This window comes from Austrofundulus limnaeus, unplaced genomic scaffold (genome assembly GCF_001266775.1).
Source record: "Austrofundulus limnaeus strain Quisiro unplaced genomic scaffold, Austrofundulus_limnaeus-1.0 Scaffold16, whole genome shotgun sequence".
Taxonomy (NCBI): domain Eukaryota; kingdom Metazoa; phylum Chordata; class Actinopteri; order Cyprinodontiformes; family Rivulidae; genus Austrofundulus; species Austrofundulus limnaeus.
Window position 1 is genome coordinate 1,661,795 of NW_013952418.1, and position 10,443 is coordinate 1,672,237.

Sequence of the window (10,443 nt, forward strand, 5' to 3'; positions counted from 1 at the left end):
AGAAGAGTTTGTTGAATCTGACGTGACATGTTCGTACGAACCCTTTGTTCGAACAAAAGTAAGAGAAATTTAGGATAAGAATACGAACATGTTCTTGCATGAGGCCCAATGATCCCCAACCAGGGATATGTGTACCCCTTGGGGTATGTATGCGAGCATACTACAGGGGGCACGTGGAAAAATTTCCCAGGTGTGTAAAAAATAAATAAAGATAAGACTGAGATATGTAGGGCCCTATGATTTCCATAACGCGGAAAACACAAACGGAATCGCGGAATTAACACAAAATAGAATCCTGTGTAAAACGTGGAATCTCAAGGAATTTGCTCTTTTGGGGTATTTGACGTATTTTGGACACTGCTGCTTCCTGCACCTGCCACTACCTGGTTTATTTATTTAATTACTTATTCACTTTCAAGGCCAGAGTTGTAATGTAACAAAGTACAAATACTTTGTTATTGTACTTAAGCAGAATTTTTGGGTATCTGTACTTTACATTAGTAATTATTTTCAGCATACTTTTTACTTTTAATTATTACATTTTTACACAATTATCTGTACTTTCTACTCACTACATTTTTTAAAAAGGTAAGAAGTTTAAAGTTGGGCGGCTGTGGTGGAGTGGTTAGGGGAGTCGTCCTGGAACCGGAAGGTCGCTGATTCGATCCCCCGTCCAGCCCTCAGTTGTTGTGTTCTTGGGAAAGACACTTCACCCACCTTGCCTACTGATGGTGGTCAGAGGGTCTGGTGGTGCCAGTGCATAGCAGCCCCACCTCTGTCASTGYRCCCCTGGACAGCTGTGGCTACAGTGTAGCTTACCATCATTGAATGTCTGTTAGTGTAGAGTGCTTTGGGGTCCGGAGGGACTTGAAAAGTACTCTATAAGTTCAATCCATTTACCATTTACTCTTATTTTATTAGTAGTTGTTATTACTTAAAAAATACTATCCTGATAAATAGTGTCTCCTGGATAGAGTGAATTTAATTGTGGTTGGATGAGAAGTATAAATACATACCATTCTGACACCCTGTTAGCTTGTACACAACCCAACACAGCTGCACGCTGTTAGAAAATATATTTTTTGAGAAGTCACCTCCCAATAAATGTCCTTTTGGAAAATCTAACTGCTCACKTTTACTCAGTACTTTTACTTTTAATACTTTAGTAGATTTTGTGTCAGAAATTTACCTTTGATACTTAAGTACAAAAAATATCAGATACTTTAAGACTTTTACTCAAGTAATATTTTTAGAGAAGACTTTAACTTTTACCAAAGTATTTTTATAAGATACTTGTGCTTTTACTCAAGTATCACTTTGATGTACTTWATACAACACTGTTCAAGGCAACATTTTTATCTTTATATTTAATTTGAGTTGAAAAGAATAAAATACCTGAGATTTAAACATTCTAGGGGGTTAAATAAATAATTTTCAATAATCAGTTGTAGTACATTATAGTTTTGGAGAATCATCCTTACGTTTGACTGAAGGGGTACTAGTGGTATGACARCATGGCTCAGGGGGTACACAAGTCTAAAAATGTTGGGAACCAGTTTTAGAAGATSTCACAAAAGATGATCTCAGTTTAAAACTCAGTTTAAAGGAATGACGGCACATCGTTCTTTTGTTGGAGGCTGAACTTTCTGCAGATCTGGTTTACTCTGGCACATCCAGACGTGATCTCAGGACTTTAACAGTTGGGTCAACATGTTGTCATATTTGCCTTTGTCCTCAGACTGGTCCTGAGGTTTCTCTGCTCAGTGGGCAGAGAACACGGTCCTGTTATGGAAGACTGAGRGGAAAACCATTAACCTGATCTCACATGATGTCCCGGTGGGGGTTTTCAGAATAACAACATCCATGTCAAGGTTAAGACTCAGTGTAATTTAAAATATACAAAATGTTTGTGTATTTGTCAGTATTTGAGAGAAAAAAGTAAAAGGCAGTGGTAAGCACATTAGCTGGACACAGTTGTTGTTCTGCTTCTCCTCCGTGTGTCATGTAGCCATTAGAKACTAACTGGACAGGCTCCATAAAAGTGACTGAAAGGTGCTTTGCACTGTTTGCTCTGCTGCATGGAGCCATACGTGGTAATGGTAACAATCAATAACCGGCTGCTGATTCATCATTCACCCGTAGTCCGTAGTGTCTCTGGTTAGGCTAACTGGCCCCGTTTGACCATTAAATTGTGGCGGGTTAGGAGGAACACGAGGGTGCTTGGCAACAAATGTTTGGCAGGATGTTTGAAGAATGGCACACATGGACCATGGTCTGCTGCACACTGGAAACAGTCATTACCGCTGACAAGCAGCACCTATCTCGCTCATWAAGTGCTGAGCCTCTGAACTGTGGCTGAAACTCGGCCAAACTTTCTGCTTCTGCAGAAACATGAGTGTGAGTTGCATTAGATTAGCATTATAAGGCCAGTTTTCAGGACCCTCACTTATCATGCAGACTCAGATTCTGCTGCAACTCAGTATGTCAAATTAAACACCAAGCATTYCTTGAAGAAATTATTTACTGAAAGTTTTCCTAAAACCTGTCATTCATGAGATATTTTGCAAACATATAAGGCAACATTTTAAACATTTTGCTTGATTTGTTAGAACTCAGGATGTCCTTTTTAGCCTCTACTATAAGCTCAGTATCTGTAAAACTAAATCATAATAAACTTTGTTTTTAATTGCTGTTGATGAAACTATCTGATTAATAGGCAGTTGATAGGCAGCACCTTCTGCCTATCAACTCTTTCTAAATATAAAATTTTACTTACTTATTAATAATGYTATGTTTTAATCAAATTTTGCAAACAAAAGTACTAAGTCGATTCTAAATAGTGAACATCTTGCATATTTTGTTGGATGGGATATGTGCTGAAACAATGTTTTATTTGTTTGTTTATTTGCCCCAATAAATACTAATAAAAACTTTGTTTCCAGAGAAAATTCTTAGCCTCTACCCAACCAAATATAAGCTCAGTATCTGTAAAATTGATGAAGTTATGATAAATTTTAGTTTTTAAACCCTTAGTCGCCCCTGAAATTCCTTAAAAGCTTTTTGAATTTTTTTTTTCATTTTTTGTCAAGCTAAAGGCAAGAACTGAAGGAAGTCGTCTAACTCCCTGGTTTTCAAAAGGAAAAAGCCCTTGGTAGCGTCTGAAACTGTTTTTGCCCACCAATGGGGTTCAGTTGGCTGAGGCAGCCATCTTGAATTAGGACTCCAGTTCTTTAGTTGTTGCTGTACAACTGAATATTCTGTTTCATTCAAATCCGTCCAGTTTRTATTTTGTTAACACAAACTAAAACAAAATCATTATCTGCAACCAAAGCTTATCATCTTAAAAGGTCAATAAAAATTAACACTTTATGCTGATTTTTTTAACAATATGTGTAAACTCAAACTCAATCGTGCTTTGAACCGAATTCAAATCGGACGCGTTGTTGCGTGCTCTGCAGCCGTGTGGCTGCTCGCATGCAAAGGTCGGTGGTATTCCCCGACACTCCATCTGTCACCTCTTCACATGTACGACTGAGATCTGAGCTTTCAGACACAAATCGTGTTTGAGTAGAGCTTTGAACAAAGCATGAAGGCRCTTGTTTTGCATGTTGTTGGTGCAGCCATTTACCACACGGTGGTTTGGCTTTAAGTTCAATGATTCATATGCAAACAACAGACCCACACCTAACTAACACTGTCACTGAAGCAAACAGACAGGATGATTAACCCGCTCTGTTTTGGAGACAGTTTCTTTGGGTTTTATTATTCGATCAAGCTGCCATGTTGTTTGCTATGAGACCTGTTAGAATAAACAAAATGGAAAAGAAAGTGGGGAGGACTCTGACGCTGCTTGGGTGGCGTTCAGGGCAGCTTTCTGTGTGGACCTGACCCACCCAGACAACACTCTAAATGCCATTCATGCCGTTTTCTAGTTTCACAGAGAAATGAGCTTCAGCGACTTTCATGCGACCTCCTTTTCCCGCAGCAACAAGGGAAGAAAGGATGTGTTTGTCAAGGCCAATGTTGGAATTATGTAAGAAAGAGTGCATTTACGTGGGATGACTGGGTTCGTATGTCGCCGTCCACAAAGGTAGCGCAGTGGAGAGACGGGGGGGGGGGGGGGGGGGGGGGGGGGGGGTCAGGTACGCTCAAAGATAATGGCCGACAGCTGTGAATGGGAATATGAGGAGAGGCGGGCAGGTGGGAGACGGAGGGGCTGAGGCGAGCAGAGAGGATGTTAATGTGGGAAACACGCTTGTTCCCTCACCACGAGTGAAAACCAGTCCTCCTGTTGCAGAGTCATCAGGTTACAAAGGGAAACAAAGCTTCTGGTCTAATGAAGGTGTGTTTTAATTAGGAAATGTTTTCATTATATAACCCTAATGGAAAAGTTCAGATGTGTAAAATGTAAATACAAACAGAATGCAATAAACCTATATTACATTCACAAAATATAGTAGTGAGAAAACGTACTTTTTATGAGGAAGTGTCATTCTAAAGTCATGAGTGGTATGGTTTGAATAAGAAACAACTGGAGGAGAATTTTAAAACTAATTATGTTAATTAGCAACAGTTCAATAAAAAAATAACTATATAAAAACAGCATTTTAGCAGAGAGTGTCTCAGAAGTAGATGAGCAGGGGTTCAAGTATTTACTTAATTTTTTTTGTCTACAGTTCTTATTGTGAAAAGAGTTTAAGAATCTGGGAAAATTTGTCCAAATTTGGGGTTTTAGCATCTGTACTGTAAAATATTTTAACAGGAAATCCRACTGATTGTGGTTCCTTCAAGACCATTAGAGCAGGGTTATTCAACTAAACTGCCCCGGGGGGCCACAGTTACTGCAGGCCAACAGCTCAGGGGCCAAACATCCAGCAATTAAATTTATTATGTAAATAAACCAAGTATTACAAATATCTGTTACCTTTCAAATAGTTTATTTTGCTGAATTTAATCATGAATACAACATACAAAACCCTATAAATGTAGTGATAATATCAAAAACAAAAAGAAAACATTATGCCTCCTATTTAACACAAATAATATTTTGACATCTCTGACCTGACAAATTTTAAACCTATTTTATTTTCACTTTGATAGTTTTATCTTCAACTGCTTGTAGATTTAACTGTCTTGATTGTGCACAAAAAGGGTTTTTACCAGCTTCAAGTCAAGATTCTGACATTTCTTTAGATACCAAAAGAACTTAAAGGAATTAAAGTAGAAAACCAGGGGTTTGGGTTTAAAGATGAATGAAATTGGCGGGCTGAACTTTGGTCACTCGCAAACTGGATGTGGCCACCAGCTGAATAGCTCTGCGTTAGAGAAACAGCTTTATTATTATTAGAGAAACACGTTTGTCAAAAAAACTGAAGACATTTTGCTGCAATAAAACTGTGCTAACCACTGAGAACTCTTACAACCAACTCATAATTCAATTTAAATGCAATCCAACTGAAGCTAACTGTGCTAAAACTCGTCAAGCTGCAACAATAAAAACAGCTCCGATACTTTTGACATCCTCTGTAAATCCAGCCGTGTAAAATCCAATCATAATCTAAGACTTGAGATCCTGTGGAATCCTGTGTGTCTGCCACAGACAGGAGGAAAATACTGAGTGAAAACTGCGATCAGAGTGCCACGACCGCACTCACTGTGTGATCATTTCCACCGAGATGAAAAACAAGATTTGATCCAGTCTTTCCAGTCAGCTTTCACTCTAAGTTCACACCTTTTCTCTGCTAAATACGGCCTCGTTCTCAAAGCGGAGGAGTTTCCACCCTCACCTTTTGTTTGGGGAGTTTATCTTGACAATAGCACAACAAAAGCTTTTAACAAAATTTTTTTTAATGCCGTGTGTGTCTGTTAGCAAAACAGTTCATGTTTGGCTCAACAGATTGGGTTGACGTTTGCAACTGCTTTAGGACTCAGCCTGTTTCATACAACTCAGCCAGCTCAAATTCAGTTTGGTAGTCACTGAGCATCATCCCCAACATAAATTTTGAATGGAAAAAATCTTTCACATCAACTGTAGCAGTCTATGTTGGTTATCTGTTAGTAAAGTATCTCATGAACTACTGCAAAAGTGTCAGTGAAACTCTCAGAAAGTAATAATCTGAACAATTGATTAGACACTTTGATACGCTGCCCGATCCCGGCAGTGCGTGGGTCAGGTTTTTGTGAATTTTTTGTTTTCATGCTTAGCCCCCCCTTAGCATTTCAAAATCTATCTTAAGGTTTTATCTAGTTTTTCTGCTTTGGTTTGAAAAACTGTACTATGTCTACAGAGGTACGCACTTTTTTCATGGTATAATGGAAGTCAATGGAGCACTTGCTTCCTACTTTTCAGCCTTTAAACGACCTCTAATGGGGGGTCCGATTTTTWAAAAAAAGTATTGGAATCTGTACATAGAGCTTACGAGTACAAAAAGGAAAAACAGCTCTAAAGTAAGTTTGAAAATTTTATCCAAATCCCTAAACTGATTAACTTTTAACGTTGCTAAATGTCGCTAAAGCTAGTCAAACTTTGCATAAACAATTTTGAGTGGTGTGGTAGTAGCTGACATTCACAGCAGATACTCCAACTGCTACTAGATCGTGTGAAATCCCACAATATATCCAAATACTGCTAAAGCTGCATTACTCAGCATAAACTGATTTTCATTCTCTGGCATGAAAGGTGGCAGGTGATATGCATTCCTTCAAGGACTGATAGGCCTTCAGTTCTAAAAGACAAATGTCTCTGAAATCCAAAATGACTTCCAGAAACTGTATATTTCTTGATGCCATGTTGAAAAAAAAAGAAAGAAARARAGTAAGAAGTAAATTATGTGTGAAGGTGGTCGACTCCTCCACCAGAATATCCCCATTTATCCAGCTGAAAGCAAATCCCTTACTATTTTCTGGCCGGCGTGAGGTTAGTCTCCTCAAACACTTTCAATTCCTCCCTCGCGGATAGGTTTCCATATTACCAGCCTTTAATTATTCATGCATGCCCGCTTGGCGCCTGACTCGGAAAATAAAGCAAACCCTTTGGACTCCTGATACAGAATAACACTGTGACCTCTCCGCTGAACCCTGCTGCATTGTTCGTTTGTCTCCTGCTGCTGCTAAGAAAGAAACTGGAGCCCAGGTGGAGATTATTTCTTCATGTGTAAAAGCTGCTCTCTCGCACAGCACACGTCCATAAACAGCCATCAGGGTGCGTGCAGTCAGTGCTTGAAGAGCTCGGCATAGTGCCTTTTGTAATGTGCAAAATGATATCTCTGCAGTGTAACCATCTCTATTACGGGGGGGCGAAGAGATTGTCTTACCCTCCGGATTTGCTTCAAAGAACACAACAAATGAACTCGGGGCTGCTTACTTTGGACACGTAAAGCTTATCTGCAAGGAGTAAAAGACAGGTAGGAAATACAGTTTAGGTGGTTTTAAAACCCTGAGATTCGTCAAAATAGACTAAAATCAAACCTACTTTCTAGTTTTACCCGAGCAGCTAATTGTCTCTCGTGATTTTTGAAACGTAGTTATGTGAATTTTCATTTGCTTGTAATTTATTAGTTTTTATGCATTTTTGTGCTATTTTTAAGAGATGTTGCATCAAACCAGAACAGCTCTCACAGTATAACAATTACTCTATTCCAACTAGACCTTGGGTTTCAGTCAAAAACCTGCATGCAGTTTATTCACAAGGTTGTGCAGCYCAAAATGATACGAAGAAGCCTCGATCATTTCTGCCCTGCAATTAGTTTATTTCATCACTCAAGTCTGAAATATTCCAACAAACCTCCTAAATACAGTTAATTAGTTGTTTATTTTTATGCACCCATTTAACAAATCTTCAAAACATATACAGTAGATATGGTCTTGACAAAAATAAACAGAAGCTTGTGTCAGTTTTTTTTTTTTTTTTTGCATCATGTCCCTTGGAGCCCTTTGAGGAGTTCTGTAATGTCCTGATGATGTGGACGCTTAAAAGCTCAGGAAGCACTCTGGATTGTTGCAGAAAGTGTAGAGATGAGGGACAAGCACACTGCTGGATCAAGAAAAAAGTATATTACATTTATAAAAGTATGAGATCATCGTCAATGGTGTTAAAACATTATTAGTATTTCAGCTCTCTATGACCACAACTCTAAAAATGTATATACAGTATATATACATACATACATACATACACAGTATATACATATACATATATTTATACACACACACACACACACACATATATATATACATAATGCATATATAAACAAATCATATCAATTGGGAAAAAGTTTTTTGTAAGTATAATCAGTATATTGTCTTATTTTGAGTAAAATATAAGTTTATGATAATTGCATTCAGTTTTTATTTACATTTTAAACAACACCCCAACTTTATCAGACCTGGGATTGTGAAAAATAAAACAATTTCCAATATGTTTATTTTCATCTAATATTAAAGCAATAATCCAACAAGTGTGCAAAAGAAAACRTCAACAAATGAAATCCTAACCCGTTAACTGCTCATTACACTTTAACACACACTTCTAACAAAAAGGAATGAGAAATGAATAAAACATAAACACAACAACAATATTTGACGTGTAATCACAACAGAAAACACAATGTACCATTTATTTACCTGCCAGTGTAAACACAGACCCATCAATCACGCGCCCTGGGCGGCTGGTAATACTGCTGAGTGGGTCTGGCTCGTCTGGGCTGTCCGTCACCACCGCGSCGGAACTCTAGTGAACTGTCATAGTAGCCATCATCTTCCTCCTGTTGTTGCACATTTGATTAGAATCATGGTGATCTGATTAGAGGCTGTTTTATTTGATCAACTTTCTGTCCCATTACTGACTAGCCAGCATTCTGATCTTAATAATTAATGAATGATGAATTGGAATCTACGTCTCATTCTGGTTACCATCATATCAGCGGGAACAGGTTTGATGTTATGCAGGAGAACCTCTTCCCAGTTTCCATAATCGCTGAAAACAACCACAGCTGTAGAGCCAGATGGGTGCACAGCATCTATTCTGGCATGGTAGAACTTGATGCAGCCAAAGAGAAACAAAAGAAACAGGGATTTAAAGCAACATGTGAAATAAAGCATTTTAATTTAGATGGATAGGACTAGTCAGGAACGTCCCCACACACCTTGTTGTCCTCCCAGTACAGAGCCAGGCACTGGTCTCCAGGTTTCCAGACGTGTTCACAGAAATGACCTTTCTCTGGTCCTCGAGGGCCCGGACCTTTGCTTTGCCCTGGCCGTTTTTTATACCCMGGGTTGTTAGGGTTGTTCTTCTTGGGTTGCTGCTCTCGGTATGGCGGAGCGGAGAAGTTTGCAGGCTTGATTGGACCTGTCCTTTTAAATTCCACCTCTCCGTTTTGGAAATGAGAAGGGTCCCCCGGCGTAATCCGAGAGCCCTGCGATAATCCCACATCTTGTGAAGTCCCCGAGCTTCCTCCTCTCTGGTTAAAGTTTGACGGCCCACCGTCCTTTTGTCTATCGAAGGGATCCGAGCTGGGCCGCTCGGTCTTCCCCTTTCTCCTGCCGTTGCTGGCGTCTCCGTTTCTGTCCGTACGTTTGTACGGTCCTCTTCCGTCTGCTTCACTTTCTGTAGAATTACTCAGTTTAGGTGCAGGTGCGTTATCTTTTGGCCCCCTCCTGTGAGACAGACCAGACATATTTCCACCAATAGTTCCATTCCGGGACCTCTGTTGGTAAGATCCACTAAATTCAACCTGCTGCTGAGGTTCTTTTGGATGTGTGAGAGGAGTCATTAAGGTAGAGGCATTGATCTGCTCGTCYCTCGTTTCTCTCCGGTCGTTTTGCACTCGGTCCGATGTGCCTCGGGGCCATTTCTCTTGGCTCTTCCACTGCTGGGTATGAACAGGCGTCAGGGAGCTTGTACAGTTAGAGGCTGGCTCCTGGCCAGGTTTGGGGAAATCAGTGTCCTTGTGAAAGCGAGGTGGTCTGTCAGTTCTTTGTTGCCTGTGGTCATTATGTGAGAACTTGGCCTGAGACGCGTCTTTTGTGTGATAGTTTGAGTTAAAGACATTTCCTTTGTTCTCGTGCTGCCTCTGTGGTGGTTGGTTCTTTGGCTCTGAGAAAATAAACCAGAGAAAGACGCGTAATGAAATACTGCAGGGGAAACGTGGGCTTCAAATGAGCACATGGGATGTAGACCGGGTCGCCCACCATCAATGGAGAAAACTCCCATCTTGGACTCAAGGAAGTCGAACAGAGTGCTTGGTCCAGATGGTCGTCCTCCTGCTCCATCCTCATCGTCCTCGTTTCTGAACCTGCCTCTTCCTCTTCCTCTGGCTGCAGAGAACACCAAAACAGAATCATAAAACCAAACTCAGCCAGAGTTTCAAAGTGCAGACACTCTACCACATGCAGGGAATTTATATTGAATCAATATAATTTAAACAAACATAAAATATACTAGAT

At 39.8% G+C, this 10,443-nt stretch overlaps 1 protein-coding gene across 2 annotated transcripts in view; it reads right to left on the bottom strand.

The window, feature by feature from the left end:
• Positions 1–7,724: 7,724 nt before the first annotated feature.
• Positions 7,725–10,443, bottom strand: part of tdrd3 (tudor domain containing 3) — a 15,967-nt gene continuing 13,248 nt past the window's right edge. The window contains exons 10-14 of one of the 2 annotated variants that reach the window (XM_014003025.1): positions 10,189–10,314; positions 9,144–10,093; positions 8,911–9,036; positions 8,623–8,762; positions 7,725–8,029 (exon numbers count right to left, since the gene is read on the bottom strand). In XM_014003025.1, the coding sequence (XP_013858479.1) occupies positions 8,646–8,762; positions 8,911–9,036; positions 9,144–10,093; positions 10,189–10,314 (1,319 nt within the window). In that variant the 3' untranslated portion in view covers positions 7,725–8,029; positions 8,623–8,645. Of the gene's footprint in view, positions 8,033–8,622; positions 8,763–8,910; positions 9,037–9,143; positions 10,094–10,188; positions 10,315–10,443 lie in introns of both variants that reach the window. The other variant, XM_014003024.1, reaches the window with a different exon arrangement.